At 49.3% G+C, this 21,192-nt stretch overlaps 1 protein-coding gene across 3 annotated transcripts in view; it reads right to left on the bottom strand.

The window, feature by feature from the left end:
• LOC144791804 (putative cation-transporting ATPase 13A4) overlaps window positions 1–21,192 on the bottom strand; it is a 362,855-nt gene that overhangs the window by 26,623 nt on the left and 315,040 nt on the right. For all 3 annotated transcript variants that reach the window (XM_078666578.1, XM_078666579.1, XM_078666580.1), the window contains exons 28-29: window positions 2,580–2,758; window positions 1,514–1,602 (exon numbers count right to left, since the gene is read on the bottom strand). In XM_078666578.1, the coding sequence (XP_078522704.1) occupies window positions 1,514–1,602; window positions 2,580–2,758 (268 nt within the window). The remainder of the gene's footprint in view (window positions 1–1,513; window positions 1,603–2,579; window positions 2,759–21,192) is intronic.

Here is a 21,192-nt window from a genome sequence, read left to right on the forward strand (position 1 = left end):
TAGGGGGACAAGACAGTGGTGTCCGCTTTCCCCTTTATTGTTTACATTCTTTATCGAACCATTGGCCATCCTTATACATGAAAACGATGCAATGAATGCCCCACTCTTGGGTATGGCCAAGCTAAAGCTATTTGCGGATGACAATGTTTTATACTTGAAACCCAATAGCCAGAACTTGGAGTTGGCTATGAGGGAATTTAATGAATTTGAGTTAATTGGGGGCTATAAAATAAATCAAAATAAAACTGAAATTCTAATTCTGAATACTGACACAAATTTTCTCTCAGCCAATCTAAGGATACAAGCAACAAAACCCGCCCCCACTATACGATATTTAGGGATGTATGCCTCTGCTCAATACCAACAATTATTTAAGTTGAAATATGAAAAAATGCAAGGTGAAATAAAACGATTGTTGGTTAGGTGGCTGTTACTTCCTTTAACCATGGAAACTACATATTTGAAAGCAATACAGCTGCATTTTGGGATCTGAGACACTAAGGGGCCGATTATGATGGCGGACGGACCTGAGTCCGTCCGCCACCATAGAGTAGGGGGGAACGTCCGCATGGGCAGCGGCGTTCCCCCCGTGAAGATTAGGATGTGACCGCCGGGGTGGCGGTCACATCCTCTATCCTTAACATTGTGGCGGGTGCAGCTTCAAGCTGCACCCGCCGCAATGTTAAAAATGCATACATTGCATTTGTATGCAGAAAGCGGCAGGCACCGCGCGGTGCCTGCCGATCTCTGCACACAAATGCAGGGGAGTACCATAGGTACCCCCCATGTGCACCCCTCACCCCCCTTCAGCTAGGGGGCCCGCAACGGGCCCCCGCAGTGAAGTTCGACATGCTTTTCCACGGCGGAAAATTCGCCGTGGAAAAGCATCTTTTCAAGCACTTCCTAATATGGTGGATGGTGTCTGAGAGACACCGCAACCATATTAGAGCTTTTCCGCCGCGGTTGTAAGCCAACCGCGGCGGAAAAGCTGCGGACGGAAACCAGGACACACCAGCCATCCTAATGTGGCGGTGGGTCTTTGGTGGGTCCGCTGCGGTTTTTCCGCATCCTCTGGGCTGATGGTGGCTTCCGCCGGCCCGGAGGATGCGGAAAAACCGCAATCATAATAGGCCCCTAACTTTGTGAGTACATGGATAAAAGCACAACCCAGTGATTGGAATTTTACTCACCTGCGATCAAGGCCTTACAGCCGAAACGCATAAGGACATGGGACGGTGCCACATTCAAGGAGAAAATAAATGCATGGTTTTACTCCAAAATTGGACGTCTGCATTTCTCCTGCGTTGGAGTAATGTTATGGGACCTACATTCCCATACGTAGAAGCCACGATGGAGTCTCACTGCTTGCTGTGTGTGTGTCTGTCTGTATGTGTGTGTGTGTGTATATATATATATATATATATATATTTGTAAATGTACCTATATTTGCGTATACTTAGATATGTGTGTAAATATAAGTATATAAATATATAACTTAAAGACCCTCTCTTACCTCCAGTTTAGTTTGAATGCTCTCATTGTTGGTAAATGTCAAAAAGAGGAAGACTGAGATCTGTGCGACCATCAAAAACGAATGTACATCTGAAACAAAAAGAAGAGATGAAGGATGCAGACCTGGGGCCTTCTGTTGTACATTTGCTGTTAACCTGTATTGTCCAGCAAAGTTCTCACCACCAAAATAATGTCATCATGTACTGAACTCTGACAAACCAATATGTTCATGGGGTGGCATTCGAATGTTAGATTACCCATGTCGCGATTGTTGATGTTGAAATAAGAAACGTGGCCTTCGCTCATGTGCCTTAACAATGACACGAGTATTGTTCTTAAGTAAAGGCGGGCGAGCCGCCATCCCAACAGCACTCCAGTGGCCACTGGTCCAGCAGTCATCAATGTACATTGAAAAGATCTCCCATCACGGTGGCTCCATTTAATGTACTAAGGGGCATATATATGAGCCCTGTGCACAGCCTTTGTGTCACTTTTTGTGAATCAATGGAGGTGCAAACCATGAAATCATATTTAAGAGGCCACAGAAAACCCCCCACTTTGGATGGCTCCGAGGGGCTTCACAAATATGGAGTCATGCAACTCAGCGCAGAGCGCGGCGTCGCCTTCCTCTGCACCAGAGAGGAAATCAATGGGTGTTGCGTGGGTGTTCCCACAAGGTCTTGTATATCTTGGAGTGTGCCAAAATCCATTGGAGTTGCACGGGAACACCCACGCAACACCCACGGAATGCCTTTCCGGGGCACAGTAATGGACCGCAGCAGTTTGAACTGCCTGGCACTACTCCACATTTTTGAAGCCACTCAGAGCCACGCAAAGTGACTTTGCGTGACTTTAGATATCTGACTTAGAAGTTAGTTTCTCACATGTACCATGTTGCGGGGTGCAAAAGTGATGCAGCCCTCTCATAAACAAGCCCCTCAGTTGTTTGCCTTCTGCACTTAATGATTAATGTGTTATTTTAGATTTGAACCTTTGTACATGGATGTACTCCATCTAAGTAATTAATAAATGAAACTTGGTCGAAATACTATAGACAACATACTCACAGTTCGTGTACAGGGGCTTCCTGAAGGGCTTCCCCTTGGAGACAACAAACGCGGCTGTGATGTAGAGGAAACTCGTAATCACCCATAAAGTCGTCGTTTCAAAGCTTTGCCCATAAGACGCCTCCCTCTGAGTGCCATTTTGTAAAGTGGACATGTTTCCATTTTCAGAGATGCAAGCACTGCCAAAAAACACCCAGTGTGTTAGTACTTTTCTCCCAAAGAAAAGATATACAATCAAATTCAGTGCAGACATTGTAAGGTTTCCATAAAATTCCCTTAATTGATGATAGTTTAAACATAAACATTATTTAAAACAACATAGACATCTCAGCAGTGTGCCTCTTATTGAGTCTACATGGTATAGGGTAGAAATTGCCTTTTTCAAAGAAGTCCTATTTGTGTTTTTTGTTTTTTCAGCAGAAACTATGCCAGTGTTCAGGTTTTTCCAGACTCATAAGTGTTGTCCAGGGTTGGGAGCAAGACTTTCCAGTGTGAATATTAGGAAGGTTGCCTTTGCAAATCTTGGGAACAGCCAGAAAGGTTTACTTTCGATAGCACCGGACTCTAACTGTACTTCTAGTCTTGAAAATGCAAATGAGGGTGAGAGCATTTTCAGATGGAGAACAAAGTGAACAATGACTGACAATGCCAATAGGTCTGGTATAGGAATTCCATCTGTGCCACTGATGAGTGCAGACACTTAATAAGTCTCCATACACGCCCCTTGTCTCTCATCTTTACACTCAAGCATCCATTTATCCATCTACTGACACATCCTTCCACTCTGACACAACCACACAAACTCAATAACATAATCCAGATTACCTAAAAGAATTCAAGTAGAATAAATAAACATGCTGCCTTTTAAATACAGAGAGCATGTGTTTGCAATAGCAAAACTAAACACAGTGGAGGGTGTCCGCCTTGCAAACCTACTGTAAATAGTCTAGATTTGCTCCTAAATTCAAGCACGGCCTGCACATTTGGAACCAACATGTCGGCCATCTTGGAATGGTAAAACAAGAATGCACCATGGACAATACCGTACCATAATGATATCCTGGTTTAGAGGAAGAGCCTACGTGGAATGCAGCAAACTGCAGAGGAAATGAGTAGTAAGCCTAATTTGCTACAGAAGTGTGATTTAGAGTGGATTAAGTCTAATTTTTTAAGTCGGGCGGAGCAAGAACGGGAGAAGGTGGAATTGCTAAAACCTACTGTTAGAGCTAATTTTGTTCTGAAGACATCACCACTTCTTGAACCATACCTTAGGATTGTGTCAATTCTTTTCCACCGCCACCTTTTAATCTGATTTAGGCTTAACATTGCCCATTTCTCCCTGGGTCATTTTCCAGTTTGGGGTAGACCTGAGTCATCAATTCCATGCAGTTGTGATAATTTTTCTAGCCACATTTTGTGGCATTTTATTATGTTCTGTGACCACTATGCCGATATTAGGAAACAGTTGTTGGTACCACTTATTAGAGAAGCAGGGTTTATACAAGTAAGGCCCGCATTAATGTACCTACAACTCCTAAGCAGTACACAGGTGATCTACGGGGTTGCATGTTTCCTGCTCAGACATGAGTCCCTTGTTCACTTGGCCACGGGATTCAAGATAGCCTGGCTGATGAGGATTATGAATCCGAAACCGGTCCCAGGATGCTTGTTTCCGGTCCAGGGAAGACATGGCTTGGCAGTTCGGGCTGGACTGTTCCCATGAGGCACAGGGTAAGACTATTTGCATATGGCCATGTCTGAACTGGGGTGGCCGAGTGAGCTAAAGAATGGTGATGGATTAAACCAAGATCAGTTGACTGGGGGTGAGTGTTTGATTTGCTCAAATGCTCCGTCCATCATCCCCTTTTGTATCGCATCTGGCAAGACGCCCAGTCTAACAGACAGGACTGCACCTGCGAGTGGTCTGTGACAGGAGAAGATACGCAGTGTAACAAACATGATGGAGCTGGAAGGAGGTCCCCGTAGGAAGAACAGATAACACGTGGCCTGTCCCCATTTTCGCAGCATGTGCAGAGAAGACTTGCAACTTGTGGCCTTTCCCCATATCTCACAGCAAGTAAGAAGAAGAGAGTGTGGCCAGTTGCCACACTGCAAAGAAGAGATGAAGAGTGAAAGGAGTGTGACAATCCTGTCACACTGACGAACAGACGACTATAGGTGCGCTGGAGAAAATAACAAGGGGACACGAACGAGAACTCGTACCACTATCTGAGTGCACCTACTAACACAAGCCAGCCACCGGGGTGCGGTGACGTCACCGGAGACAACTCAGCGGGAGTACCGAACATAAGCCCTACGTGTATCTGCCCTACGCTTCACAGTGTGACCATCCAGCCACCTGTCATCGGCTGCTTAGAGCACACAGCATCCCTGCTTATAAACACACATGCCAAAGATGAAGAGCTGCCCCAAGTGTACAACAAGCTACATGGCTGCAAAGTCCCTCCAGTCATCCTTCAACCATACTAGTCATCACCACCTGTCATATAAGTCATCTAATGGTGACCACTCCATCACTTGCCATGTGCGTCACCAGCACCCTGGAGCGTCAAGTAACAAGACTCGAGTCCTGCACCATTGACGTTGCACGAGTGACTAGTCAGTGGTTCCAAGGTGGTCTTGCTTCAGATTGTGCCATATAAATTGACACAAAGCGCCAGTGACAAACTGAAGAACCAGTGACCACCTGCTCAACTGGCTTGGATCCTGTTCCCGGTAGCGAGCGCATGTTGTGACCAGGACACATCCACCCCTGACGTTGCACGAGTGACTAGTCAGTGGTTCCAAGGTGGTCTTGCGGCTGTCCAGGTGCAGACACATATGCTGCCACAGTGCAGCCCGCAGGCAGTCCTGTGGCAACTCAAACAAGGGGCTTCCCCAAGCATGACAGATGGACTTGTCTTTGCCCCACCGCTGGATTCCAGGAGGTATCCAAGCCGTGTAATAGAGACTTCAACAGGTCACAGCAGACCAAGGCGTCCCGCGTCCTCTGAGGCAGTCGGAGATTTGGTCCCTCGTAAATGGAAACAATATATTTTTTTAGGTAACGTTGTAGCTGCTTTTCATAAAGAGAGCATAGATCCTTGTAAAACGGGAGGTGGACATTGGACGAGCCGAAAAATAATTGGTATCCCCTACTAATCGTTGTGACAGCTACTAAAATATCTTAATGGGTGGATTACCTTCTAAGAGATGTTGACTTAAGGAATGAATTGGTTGAATTGCCCTAAAGTCCTGAAGAGGCCTGAACTAAGATATAGGCTGAAACGCGTCGACTACACATAATAAGGCATCAACATAAGAAGATTACGATATAATCTATGTCATTATATGAATAAGGAGCTTGATAGTAGTTAGAGGGAGAAAGGAATTGACCCCTTGAAGCCCTTATTTGCTTTTTTGTTGCTGACCTGATATGGGAATGTTTTGACATAATTATAGTCAACGTCCTTTCTTTGAAACAGATGTGGGCCATTTAGACTAGCAAATTGGTTTATTTTGAAATGTTTTTTGTATGTATTGTATAAATTGTGTATATGTATATGTGTGTTTTGTACATATGGTTTTGTACAAATATGTGTTACTAAAAAACATATGTTACTAAAAAAGAAACACAAGCTTTAACTGACAATAAATAGCTAACATTTTTCCATTTTGAGTGATTGGTATAACCTCAAGTTACATAGGAAAATAAGTTATTTTGATTTAATTTTGAATTAATTTTGTACGACCATTATTAGAGGTAAGGAAAGGACAATTAGTGGTGTCTTTTCTATAATTAAGTTATACTGTTTAAAACCTTTACCATAGGCATTGTTTTTTTTATAGTTGTCTTCGGTGGATCAAGCAACGCCATCGTCGAGCGTTCACAATGGACTCCACCGACGCCCCTGATGCACCGAGCTTGAACTGTTAATCACCTACTGCATCACAGCGAGGGCGCGTCGGACTGATCGACATCACACGGGAGGACTCATCTGACGTAGCGTCAAAGGTTCCGTACGTCATCAGCACCGTGTTCATGTCCAGACGTACATGGTTACATTATGGATGCGTGCTGAGCTGTTGGGTATTCCCAGCTGCATCTGTCCACCGCTGGCCTGTGGACTATCTCTCGCAGCTGTGAGACTTGAGTTATTTTTAGCTGTGTATCATTCCTTCCCACAGGTTGGACTTTGTTTTTGTTTTAATAACATCCTAAAGGGTTGTTGTGTCCTGCTAGACACAGTCTGGTATTTTACCTGCCTCTCCCAAGAGGGCTGGCCCATGCACCCACCCCACACCCATCTAACACAAGTGACCCTGCCAATCAGGGCGCGTGCTCATGGCCAGTCTAAGCCCTATGCTTGGGCGTCCATGCCAACCCTTCATAATGTGTGTGGGCGCAGAGCCCAAGACTTTACAAAGGATGTATGACGTTACAACGCATGCTTTTACCACGCATGCTGTTACAACGCGGTTTTTACAACGCATACCATTACAACGCATAGCGCTTTGGGGTGCTGGATAGTGAATAGTTTAATTTACTATTCCAACTCCAGTCCCCGTGGACACTAGGGAAGGTGTTGGATAGTAAATTAAATCTATTCCCTATCCTAGATCGCCCCCCAGCGCAATGCGTTGTAATGGTTTTCGTTGTAAAACCTGCGTTGTAATAGCACTGCGTGATAAAAGTTGCGTTGTAAAGGATGTTTCCCCTTTACAAATGCCAACACAAGGGTTGTGCTTCCATTGTAGTTTTACTACAAACCCCAGTAGATTTAGGGGGCATTTCTAGCTCCTCTGCAGATCTGAGGCGCTGCCCGTCTTCCAGAAGGAATACAAGTAGAGTCTATTATATTCAAAGTCTGTGAAATCGATTCCAAATTTCCAATACCTCCTTTCAATCGCAGCGCATTTAGAATTCCAAACTCGCTCAAGCGGGCAGGGATCTCAACAGTAAAAAGCTAAAATGTTGTCAAATATCTTAGTTAACCTGGTGCTCGGGTATCCGCTTCTAGGCACATTTAGTGGGGTTTCCTTTGATGTGAAGATTAGTGCGTTCAGGGCTTTAAGGGGGCTGGACAAAAAGCGGGTGCTGAGACGGGAGACAACCTTTACAACGCAACTTTTACTACGCAGTGCCATTACGACACAACTTTTACAACGCAAACCATTACAACGCATTGCGCTGGGGGGCGCTCCTGGATAGGGAATAGGTTTAATTTACTATCCAACACCTTCCCTACTATCCACGGGGACTGGAGTTGGAATAGTAAATTAAACTATTCACTATCCTTCGCCCCAAAGCACTATGCGTTGTAATGGTATGCGTTGTAAAAGTTGCGTCGTAATGGCATGCGTTGTGAAAGCATGCGTTGTGATGTCATACATCCGCTGAGACAGGCCTCTAGCGGGCTCTCCTTTTTTATGCCCTCACCCTCAGGGTGAAACAAAAACCTTAGCTCTGCAGCAATGCCAGCCTTCACTGACTGTGATGGAACTTCAGATATTCCTTTTAGTTCTTTCACAGGCTCATCATTTCAGAAGGGAAGTATTGTCAATACTGTATAGAATAAAGCCAAAGTTATTGCTTATTTAACGTACGCAACTAACAACTATTGGCAAAGTCAATAGACCTGACTTGCTGGAGGTGAAATGTTGCTTATTGTAATATTTATTTGGATGCAATGACAAAAGCAGCAAATTTACCAGGTGGGCCGCACCCCATGCTAAGCACAGATTTTTTAGCTTTTTTTTTTTATTTGCAGAGTTTTATATAGCGCGAACTAGACCCGAACCGAATCAGGTATCAGAGCGCTTTACTTAGCACCAGTAACGTTACATGAGGACACACTTTCATTTTAGGCGCGGGGAGATTAAGTGATTTGCCCAGAATCACAGGAGGTTTTTTGGCGTCGTTACCGAGACTCGAACCCAGATCCCCAGGTCCGAGGTCGAGCGCCTTAGCCGTTAGGCCAACCCCTCTCCCCTTATGTGTGTTAAGCCACGCCCTTAATTACACAGGCCACTACCCTGTGAGAGACTCCTTCCCCCAGTTTTTTTATCCCTCGTAAAGCCCTGAGGGGCATATTACCAACGAGTAGCGATATTTATAGCTAACAAGGCTTTGCAACGAGTTTTTTATCGCTAAGCATCGCCGGAAATTATCGCAGAGATAACTTGCTATTAGCAACGTTTATCTCAGAAGTGATAAAAATCCTCACGCTAACTGCCAAATGAGAGATTATCGCTGGAAAACCAACGATAATCTCTCGAAGTTTGGCGTTAGCTTGATGATAGGGGCTCACAAACTTAGCCATGATATCCACCTTCCATAGGATATCATGGCTAAGTCAGGAAAATACCAGGTGTAAAAAAAGCAGCGTTAACCGCGGTTAGCGCTGCTTTTCTTATCACTAACCGGGTTAGCGGAATCCTTGATAATAGGAGAAATGTCGCTTAACAACATTTCTCCTATTATTTTTTTCTGGAACGCCCCCTTTGCATCTCATTAGAGATGCAAGGGGAAGCGCAGAGAAAAAGGGTGCTAACATGCGAATTTGCGTGTTAGCACCCTGTTGCTGATAGGGAAATAATTTTATCTCCGCTTTCTTGGCTTTTAAAGCCAAAAAAGCAGAGATAAATCCCTTGATAATATGCCCCTGAGTTTCTTATGCTATCTGTAATTTTATAGCGCACCGAGTGGGTATCCAGGCGCTTGTAGCAGGTGTCTGTTGTTTTGTCATCTATTAGGTTACACTTTAGTAATGGTGACAAAGTGAGAGCCAACCGAATGCTCAGAGTGTGCCCATTCAGTTGGCGTTACTTCTCGAGTTACTGTATGTCGAGTTGTCTATGCAGTTACACAAAACTCGTACATACATACATACATACATAAATACATACATACATACAGACATGCACACATACATACACATACATACATGTATACATAGATACATACATACACGAATACATAGACATATACATAAATACATACATGATTACATACACACATACATACATAAATGCATACATACATATAGACATGCACACATACATACACATATATGCATACATAAATACATACATACATAAGTATATACATACATAGATGAATACATACATAAATAAATACATACATACACAAATACATACACACATACGTACATACATACATGAAAACATACACACATACATATATACATAAATACATACATGCATGCATAAATATATACATACATAAATACATACATGCATACACACATGAATACATACACACATACATACATACAAAAATACATATACACACACATGAATACATACATACATAAATGCATACACACATATGTACATACATACATGAATACATACACACATACATACGCACAGACATGCACACATACATACACATACATACATATAGGCATGCATACATAAATATGTACACAAATACATATATAAATAATGCATACATACATACATACATGAATACATACACACATATGTACATACATACATATACTAATACATACAGCCATACGTAAATACATACATATATACATAAATACATACATACATAAATACATACATACATAAATACATGAATACATACATACAGACAGACAGACATTCAGACATGCATACATACACAGAGCAGGTCTTTTAGGCAGCGCCTTTCAGCCATTGGCTCCCGTGCTTCATCGTGCTTTAGGCATTGGCTCTAGGGGCTGTCCATCAGCACTGACATGACTTCAATAATTTCACGGATATTAACAACTTAAAGACATGAGTCCACGTGCATGGTGCCTCTAATTTAGTTATTTTTCTTTCATTTATTTGTTATGATATGATGCCGAGGGCCCTTGCCCCCTTTACACGTGGCTACCAGCCCACTCGGCCCAAGTCACCCCCCCACAGTTGGCCTGGGGCTGTCTGGCACCCTCACTCCATGGGTGTCATTCCTGCCTGTCTTTGTGGCATTATTCACTTCTGCCTTTAGATGGCGGCAGAGCATCAAAGTCGAGCGCAGCAGGGGCCTTATTTATGAAGGCCTTGCGCCGCCGGTGCGTCACTTTTTCCCATTTTAAAAGTGACACACCGGTGGCGCAAGGCCTTCATAAATAAGGCCCCAGGGGCCTCATTTATGAGGCCGTGCGTCACTTTTACGCCGCCAGTGCGTCACATTTTGTGACGCATCGGCGGCGTAAAACATGCCTCCTGTTGCGCACTATTTACAAAGTGACGCATCTAAGCAGATGCGTCACTTTGTAAACCCCTGCTCTACATTATACCTGCGTCAAGTATAATGTATGCAGAGGGGGTGTTCCCCGCAAAAAGCCTCGTAATAGTGACGCAGTGAAATCTATGAGATTTCACTGCATCACTTTTAGGACGCTGTTGCGTCAAAATCTTGCGCCTGCCTCATAGCAGGCGTAAGACTGATGCAACCCCATGTGAAAGGAAGCATTGCTGGACTTGCGTCACTTTTGTGACACATTCAAGCAATGCGTCACTTTTGCGCTTACAGATACGTCAGAAATACTGACGTATCTGTAAGTCCTTGCGCAATGATGCGTCATATTGTAAATATGACGCATCATTGGGGTCGCAAGGAGGGCTCAGTGAAAAGTGACGCATCGCTGTTTTCTCGCAGCGATGCGTCACTTTTCATAAATGAGGCCCCAGGAGTGGAGAATGCAACGAGCGCCCCCCATCCATGTGGGGGGGGGGGGTGCAGCAGAGCCAGGGTCGGGGGGTCCCTCTGCAGTGCCACACAGCTTAGCGCCAAGAATGCACCAACACATCCAGGCAGCGCTCGCTGACATTCTGCGCCCTGGGAAATATGCGCCTTAACACCTGCGACGTTTTCCGCATAATTCTGGGATTGCGTCATTTGCCGCACAATCTGCGTCATCTGCAGAGTTTAACAAACAATCTCTCGCTCAAAAGCATCGAACGTTACTGAAGTCACAGCGACCCCTGCTGCCGAGCAGTGGAAAGCCCTTTTTAAGAGTTGACTAGTCTGCTTTCTGTTACTTGTGTAGTTGGGTGTTAAACTGGCACTAACGAGGTGAAGCCTTTAGCCATACAGTGCTAACCTGACTAAAAATGACAAAAATGTTAAGTAATATTATTAAAAAATGTGCCACGTTATGCTGCACAACTTTACTTTTATTGCTCCAACATTTAGTGAGTCACTGTACAGGATTGCAGCAGTCACCTGCCTTATGCTGGTGGTACATAAGGAGAGCACAGGGTCCCCTGCAGCTCCGCCCCCTCATGCACTGCCGCAGCTCCCCTGCAGCTCCGCCCGCCCCCTCACGCACTGCTGCAGCTCCCCTGCAGCTCCGCCCCCTCATGCACTGCCGCAGCTCCCCTGCAGCTCCGCCCGCCCCCTCACGCACTGCCCTCATGCACTGCTGCAGCTCCCCTGCCTTATGCTGGTGGCACCTAAGGGAGAGCACAGGCTCCCCTGCAGCTCCGCCCCCTCACGCACTGCCCTCATGCACTGCCGCAGCTCCCCTACAGCTCCGCCCGCCCCCCTCATGCACTTCCACAGCTCCCCTGCAGCTCCGCCCGCCCCCTCACGCACTGCCGCAGCTCCCCTGCAGCTTCGCCTGCCCCCTCACGCACTGCTGCAGCTCCCCTGCAGCTCCGCCCGCCCCCTCACGCACTGCCGCAGCTCCCCTGCAGCTCCGCCCCGCCCCCTCACGCCCTGCCGCAGCTCCCCTGCAGCTCCGCCCCCTCATGCACTGCCGCAGCTCCCCTGCCTTATGCTGGTGGCACCTAGGGGAGAGCACAGGCATTGTCTTCTGCAAATGAATACATTTCACTCCAACATGGTTCCTGTGCCGCCCCCAAGCCGCGGCCTTGAGTTTCTGTCGCCGGTGGCGACGGCGCAGCGCAGACCTCCTCTTTGCCTGCGCCATGTTCATTCTCCAGGACATGGGCTGCTCTACCTCTGTAGGGAGCTGTCCCCTGCACTACCTCCACCCAGGGGCAGCCTGCACGGCTCACGGGTGGGGGGGCGGGGGGGATCCGCCGCCGGATCCTGCGTCTTCTCTCCTGCTCACCTGTGTCTGACTCCAGGTCGGAACAGGAAGCATACAGCCAGGCTCCCACTCCTAAACCAATCACAACACTGCAATGAGGACTGTCGCTGCCATCCAATCAGGACAGGGCACAGCCAGCCTGCTGCAGGAAGCATTCCTCAGGAAGAGTCCTTCAACTAACGCCCCCTGGCGGGGTGAAATGGATGCAATTTCCCTTTTTGCAAATTACATTTTTTTTAATAATTTACATAAAATCACAAGAGATACTGATCCAGCACTTCGTGTTACTTTTTGTGCAAGATTCGTCTTTGCATTCAGTACTAGTGAGCTGCAGAATAATAATACAAAAACTGACATTTAAAACGCAAAACAAAACTGAAATCCCTCAGTCATAATTGACTGAGCTAGCTATATTTTGCGCCACTGGCATGCGCTGCTTATGACGTCACATAGTACATCACTCGTAAAATGTTAAATGGCAACATTGATGGCATCACTGATGGCATCTCAAGTAGGCCTCCGCTAGTGGAATTTGCGGAATTTGGGTATTTTCGCGTTCTGTGGAGTACGCAGAATTGTCAAAAAGTCTGCAATCCGCGGCTTCGCTGAATTTTTTGCTTGTTTGTGCTTTCAAAAATGCGTGTTTGCAAGATATTTCCCCCTCGAGCACGCAAACAGCGTTCGCGAACAGGAAAAAAGCATCACGAACGGACGGAACAAGCAATTCCGCGTGTTCGCGGGACTCTGCGTGCTAGTGGAGATTTTTTACTGTTTCTCGGAGCTTTCCGTAGCGCGACTTCGCAAATTCCGCCCACCACTAATCTCAAGTGACATCCTTAAAGGCATCAGTGGTGACATCACTGATGACATCATCCAAGCTCCTTCTTCTCACATAGCTCTATAAACTGCCTGGTTATTTAAAAAAAATGAAATCAAAGTAGTTATTAATGGGCCCATAAACATATGCAGCACAGATTTACTTTACGTACATGTGTACATGTATGAAATAGAAACCGTGTAGAATTGGAAACAGGTGTCATTCAGTATGGTAAAAGTTAAATGGTGGGGGGCGTGGCCTAGCGGGCGAAGATGGTGGACGTAGCTTGTTAGAGCTCCCACCGGCCCAGCGTTAATCCGCAGCATTTATCCTGGCTTCCGGACCCACGAGGTGACACACCGACCCAGACAGGTGGCGGAAGGTGTGGTGAACCCATCGGTGTGCCGGACGAGGCTCCTGCGCCGCCTGAAGCAGCACGCACAGCCGCAGCCCCTTGGGGCCTAGTCCAGACGTACGAAGCCGGGGCCTCGATTTTGGCGGCGATCGGGACGGGCGTCCCTGGAGAAGACCGCTGTCGGCGATCCCTGGTGTCGCCTGGCTTGGCCGAATTGGTGCCGGAGTGGGGGTCGGAGACCCCGTTGCATTTCCCCCGCCTCCTGAGTGGCCTGGTGCACGGTGGAGTGTGGAGAGACGGCGGGGACCTGAGCGTAGGCCTCGAGACCGGGGCCTGGATTTTCATACCCCCCCGACCGCGAGTGGTGGGACTCGGAGCCGGCCTGAACAGCGACCTGAGCGGCCCGCTGGTCATCCCGGGGTGACGCCGACATTCTAGCTGTGCCTCCTGCCCAGTAGCCAACTGTGGGCCCTGCCGGAGTGCTGTTCGGACCCCCCTGGAGAGACTGTGAGACAATGGCGGCTACGACGTGGAGCGAGCAGTGAGTACACGCGGCCCAGCGGCGGTGGTTACTAGACCTGGTGGATGGAGTGGGGTAGGAGTTGGGGTGTGCTGAGAACCCCCCCCCCCCCTGCTGAGGAGCCCTGGATGTGGTTTGCCGCCTCCGGTCGGGACTTGCCCCGGAGCTGAAGGAGTCTGGTGCCTGGGTCCCGATCTACATTGCCTCCTAACAGTGTGTGTCAAGGCCTGGGCTGCTCGGCCGTTCTAGGGTTCTGATCGGTGTGGTGGTGGACCCCTGGCACCTGAAGTGGACACTTGGGAGGGACCTACCTAGCACCAGAACACTATCGGCTGCATAGTGGCACCGGGTGAGACTGCGGCGGCCCCCTAGTTGCGCCATTGGAACTGAACTGGGGTCCGGTGTGAACCGATTATTGGTGGAGGAATCCCCCGGTGGATTATCATACTTTGGGGCTGAGGCACTATCCGACCTGTCCTGTTGCTGCCCGAAGGGAGACCTGCTGGTTGCTGAAGCTGGACTACCCTCTTTGAATCACCCAGCCATGACCAGGGGCGGTGGAGGGTATGGGCCCGCTAAGCAGGGACCCATAGACAAGTTTACCGGGCCTAGTGGAGGGTCTGGTGCCTCCGGGGGCGGCCAAGGTGCGGGGCCCGACAACGCGGTATCGATGGCGGCGATTACACAGTCTCGGGACATGCTGGACGCTAAAATAGGAGCGGTGGGGGCTGATGTCACTCTATTGCGGCAGGATCTTCGCAATGCTGTGGCCCGCATTACAGAGGCCGAAACTAGGATCACTGGAGTGGAGGGCGATGTGGGGACACTGAAACAAAAGGTGGCGGCCATGGAAAAAATCCAAAAGGGCTTGGCGCTCCGAGTGGAGGACGCGGAAGGGCGGGCGCGCAGAAACAACCTGCGCTTCGTGGGCTTTCCGGAGGATTGCGAGAAGGGCCACATGGATAGCTTCTTGACACAATGGCTGGAGAGCTGTCTCCCCCCGGACGCCCTGTCGCGATGCTTCGTGATTGAACACGCCCACAGAGCCCTGACGCAAAAACCGCCAACTGGAGAGCGTCCTTGTCCAGTCATAGCCCGATTGCTGAACTTCCACGACAGGGACGTCATCTTACGGGAAGCGAGAGCCAAGGAGACCCTTCTGTTTGACAGCCACAAAATTATGATCTTCCCTGACTATACTAGACTCGTACAGCAGCAGCGCCACTCCTTCATAGCAGCGAAGGCTAAGCTGCGTGGCTTGAAGATTCAGTACTCCTTGCTCTATCCGGCCCGTCTCCGGGTCATCTTCCAGTCGAAAACTCACTTCTTTGATTCCCCGGAGGAGGTGTTCAGGTGGACGGATGAGACAGTCAGGGTCTGGCCACACACCCAGCCGGGCTTGGGCTCCGGCCCGTCGCGCGGATCCTCACAGGAGAGGGGCGACCCTGCTACCAAGAGTAAGCGACTTAGGAAGTCCAGGTCTCGAAAAAGGTCCTTCTCTTGCAATGGCCAGCCGGATGAGACACAACTTGACACTGACCAGTCTGGAAAAGAAAATTGAACTCTTGTGCGTGAGTGCTTCTCCGGATTTCGAGGACTACGAGGGGATGACTCGAGGATGGGTTGTGAATACCTGGTCATCTGTTCATTGGGCGCATAGTGCTGTGGCACGCCACGGATTTTGGCCGGGCTTGCCCTGGCCTGTGACATTGCCGCCGAACTGCCATGGTGTCATAGGCTGATGTTGATGGGGGGTGGTGTGGTGGGTTTGGGGTGCTGGTCTTACCGGGCTGCCTAATCCCCACGGGTGGGGGGTGGCCCTGAGGGGGTGGTTCATCGTTAGAGGGAATAGTTGGGATCCGTTGGTATGGTTGGCCTTGGGCGCTCTGTTTTGGGCCTGAGGCTCCCCATGCCGCGACAGATGCTTCAGAGTTCCGTGGAGCGTAGGGGTGGGGGGTGGGTTTCAGGGGTTGGTATGTTGGGGAGGGGGTGTTGGGGGGGGTTTGGGGGGGGTCTGGGGTGGCCAGGGGGGTTTGCACGTGATTGCTAATGCTGTACCGTTACTTGAGTGGAGTGTCTGGACTGGGCGCTGGGGTCCTTGGGACCATTTCCAACTTGACTATGGTTGATTTACCGTCTTCGGGACTCCCTAGGGAGTCAATGAGAATATTAAGCTGGAATGTCAGGGGGATGCTGGACAAAATTAAGAGGGGAGCGGTCTTGCGATGGGGTAAGCGGGAGGCTGCCGATGTCTTGTTGTTGCAAGAGACGCACATGATGGGTACTAAGGTGCTAAGCCTGCAGAGATTTGGTTACCAACAGGTGTTTCATGCCGGGTTCTCCAGGGGTTCGAGGGGGGTTGCCATTCTAGTTCACCGCAGACTGGCCTACACTCATGAGCGACAATGGCTGGACCCGCAGGGCCGCTACGTCTTTATTAAGGGTATGATTGGTGCTGAACCGGTAGTGTTTGGGAGTGTGTATGCTCCCCCCCGCTGCAGTGGTCCCTGGCAGAACGGCTGTTTGAGGTGTGGGCGGGCATCCCGGACTCCCTGGCTGTGCTGGGCAGTGACTGGAATGATGTTATGGATGTCTGCTTGGATCGTAAGCGGCTGCAGGGCGCAGTGGCGGCGGCTGTCCCTACCAGACTGAGTGCGGCGGTTGAAGGCCTGGGCTGGGTGGATGTCTGGAGACATATGCATGCCGCGGTGAGAGAATATAAGTATGTGTCTGCCGTACATGGTTCCTTTTCTCGACTAGATTATGTCTTTATGCCGGGAGCTTTCCTTGACAGAGTGAGAGAAGCCAGAATTCTGCCTCGGGGACTGTCTGACCATTCTCCTGTCGCGGTACAGGTGGAGTTACGTAGGAAGCGTCAGCCGTTCCGGTGGAGAATGTCCTCGTGGCATCTTCAACAGGCAGATTATGTTCAACACATGCACGGCGCGATCGGCCATTACTGGCAGGAGAACTTGGTCGAGGACGTCGACGCAGCGTCGGTCTGGGAGGCCATGAAGCCTACACTGCGGGGTTTGTGGACATGGCATGGTGCGCAGCCGCCCGTCGTCGTCGTCGGGAGGCTATCGTTGCGGCGGCAGCGCAGTTCGAACGCCTGGAACAGCGATGTCGGAGGGAGGGGGACGGGATGGCGGTTCGGTTGCTCCTGCAGGCACAACAGTCCTACGCATCTATCTTGGTGGACGAGGCTCGGCAGGCATGGTTGGACACGCGGAGCAGGGTGTATCAGTGGGGAGATAAGTCCGGTACCATGCTACATAGGCTATGTCAACACGTCATGCAACCAGTTACACTACCGGGACTCACGGACGGAGAGGGAGTTTCTATTACAGACCCAGCCGCGCTGGCGGCGAGTTTTGCCCGTTACTACGCAGACCAATATGCACAACGGGATTGCCTCCCGGCTGATGCGATTGACAAGTTTATAGCGGATCAGCCCCCCGGGCTGTTTCTGATGACACAAGGAATTCCCTGGACCTTCCCCTCACAGCAGAGGAGCTAGGCAAAGCGTTGGGGCAACTTAACCCTGGGAAGGCGCCCGGACCAAGTGGCTTTCCGTGTGAATTTTATAAAAAGTTTCATCTTCAATTAGGGTGCCATTATAGGGTGGCGCTGGAGTTGGCGAGGGAACGGGGTTGCATGCCAGCAGACTGGCGCCACGCCGAGGTTGTGGTCTTTCAGAAGCCCGGTAGGCCCCCGGACCGACACGAATCGTATCGCCCCATATCCCTACTCAACTTTGAGGCTAAACTACTGGCAAAGGCCCTGGCTAACCGCCTCCTCCCATACGTGGCCGACCTGGTACATCCGGACCAAGCGGGCTTCATGCCGCACAGGGCAACACGACACAATATCAGGCAAGCGCAGACGGCCATCGACGCCATGAGGTCCTCTGGGGAGCGGGATGCCTTATTGCTAGCGGACATAGATAGAGCGATTGACTCGGTCAGCTGGACCTACCTGTTCGCCCTCCTACGGCGCCTTAACCTGGGCCCAGTGTTTACCTCCTATGTCAAACTACTGTACACTGATTTAACTGCTTCCGTGCGGGTGTCCAGGGCGATCTCGGAGAGATTCTCGATAGGCCGGGGGACCCGGCAAGGGTGCCCACTCCCCTATCTCTTTGCGTTGGCCATGGAGCCCCTGGCTTCTTGGGTGCGCATTGATGCACAGCTTCGCGGCTTTGTGTGGGGTGGGGGACTCTCCGATAGAATTGCGCTCTATGCGGATGATGTCCTCTTCTTTCTTACAGATCTCAACCGGTCCGGCCCCCGTATACTGGAGATTATGTGTATATTTGGCGAGGTGTCGGGGCTCTTCCTCAATCCACGTAAGTCCACCCTTTGGGTGCTGGGCGGGGGTTCCGGTGTCTACCACTGGGCGTCGGCATTACAGGTGGCAGCTGGAGGACTGCAATACCTGGGAGTCTTCCTGTCCGAGTCCCCTGACATAGCGTGGGAGCGCAATGTACTACCGGTGTGGGAAAAGGTTCAGGCAGACATCAAGACGATGTCCCGGATGCCTCTCACGATCTTTGGAAGATCTGCAATCTTCAAAATGGTTGCACTCCCGCGCATGCTGTACCAACTACAGAACCACCCATATAAGATAGATCCACGGTGGTTCCGTCAGGTCAACTCAGTACTGCGCCGCTTTCAATGGGCCGGGGGCGCTGCCAGGGTGGTGCTGCGGACATGCTTCCTGTCCACTTACTGTGGAGGGCTGGCCACATCGGACCTTTTATCTTACTATCAAGCCTCCCACCTATTAGTTCTTAACGAGTGGTGGTACGGCGATAGGGGAGACCCTGCATATGCCCTTGAGCGCTCATTGATGGGCGACAACACACTTCACACACTACTATACTCGGCCAGGCTGCGGAAAGAATTGCCTCGGGCCACACAGGTGGTCTTCGTGATATGGCGCCAGGCGCTGCGCCGTATGGGATGGTGGGGTAAATTGACGGCGGAGACCCCATTGTGGAAGAACGGACTACTTCCCGCCTTGTCCTCGTTGCCGGGATTTGGGGGCTGGGACTCCATTGGAATCTCTTCCCTTGGACATGTACTAACTGGGACTACACTTAAATCCTTTCAGGACCTTAGCTTGGAATTTCACATGGCTAAATCCCAATTCTTTAAATACCTACAATTCCGCCACGCGCTTGCTCCGAGCCTTGTCGGACTCGAACGACTGCCGGAATTCAGTTCGGTGGAAGCTAAAATCTTTATGGGAGACCTGGGTGACAAGAAGGTGTCCCGAATTTATCAAACCCTGGTCACTCATTGCGCCGCCTCTTTGCTCCCGCTCAAGGACTCCTGGGAAAAAGATGTTGGTCCCTTAGATGAGGACGATTGGAGGGAGGCCTTGGAGTCACCACGTGGGGCGGCAATTGCAGTACGTCTCTGACTGATCCAGTTTAAATACCTACACAGGGCATACTATACCTGGGAGAGACTGTGTAGGGCGGGCCTGATTGCATCCCCAGAGTGCCTGCGTTGTGGGACTGAGAGAGGTACGCTGTTGCACACGGTGTGGTCATGTGTTGGTCTGACCCGGTTCTGGCACGGGGTTTGGAGCTGTCTGTCGGAAGTGCTGGGGTGGGATCTCCCCCGTTCTCCCCGGTTGGGTCTTCTACATGTGTTGGAGACTACAGGGGTTTGACTCTGGAGCCTCCGGCTGCCCCGGACGATGGTTTGCCTACAGTAGAGGACCTCCAGGCCTAGAGTGACACTCGATGATTGCTGTAATGTGATCAATTGTTGGAGCTGTTGTGATCACGTGCATTGGGTTAGGGTGGGATAAGGGGTGGGTAGATGGGACACTGGGTAGTTGGGGTGGCTGGGGGTGGAAGGGGGGGGTTCTTTTCCCTTTTCTTTTTCCTTTTCTCTTTCAATTGATTGGGTTGTACGTATATTGAACTGTGCTTTGCCACTTGACAGTGCCTTCCTGATTGTGGAAAACTGTAATTATCCCTTGCCTAATCAATCAATAAAATCTGTTGTGAAAAAAAAAAAAAGTTAAATGGTGCACACGTGAGCTACCAGAATTACCTGCACTCTATACCTTATGTATCAGGTAAGTCATACGTGCAAGCAGGGACTTCATTCCAACAAGGCAGCAGCTGATCACAACTAGAGTGAGGTGCAATCGTACGTTACAAATAGGTTTTTTTCCTTAATCCAAATTCCTGTTCCCAAAACGTGTGAAAAACTAAAGTTTCTCCTTACAATACATTGTGCGCCTGTGGATTTCTGTGCATACTAAAGTTAAAGAGATCTTATATAGTGCTATAAACAATTTCTAAATAAACTGGAGGCTTATGAAGTGCACATATGTGTTTTCCTATATTCAGTGGAAATTCTGAGACGTTATACAGTGTTGTAGAATGTTTAATCTATGAGAGATTCACAGATGTTTCAAGTTGCAGTATGATTTTAAGTGTTGTCAAAACAGTGTACCCCCATTTCAGTAACATTTGTAGTGTACTTTTACAAGCCACAGACAGTTGTCCATAGGGCTTGGCTGTTCATGCCTTCTCATTGCCCTATTTTCAGATGTGAAGCGGTTCGGTCAAAATTCAGGGTCATATTAGCAAGGGCTTTATCGCCGCTTTAGCGGCACTTTTTGGCGCTCAAACAGCGGATTTTTTATCGCCGTATCTGCAAGCTGTCGCTAACAGCAGTTAGCGACAGCTTCCAGGCGATAGCGACCGGTTTGGGGCTTGTTTTGCATGTCAGCGATATTAATGCTAATGACATGCAAAGTGGGCGTGCCCAAACTGGTAGCGACTGAAAGCAGTCGCTAACACAGCTATCCCCTGTTACCAACGCATGCGAAGCGAT

This window comes from Lissotriton helveticus, chromosome 11 (assembly GCF_964261635.1).
Source record: "Lissotriton helveticus chromosome 11, aLisHel1.1, whole genome shotgun sequence".
Classification (NCBI taxonomy): domain Eukaryota; kingdom Metazoa; phylum Chordata; class Amphibia; order Caudata; family Salamandridae; genus Lissotriton; species Lissotriton helveticus.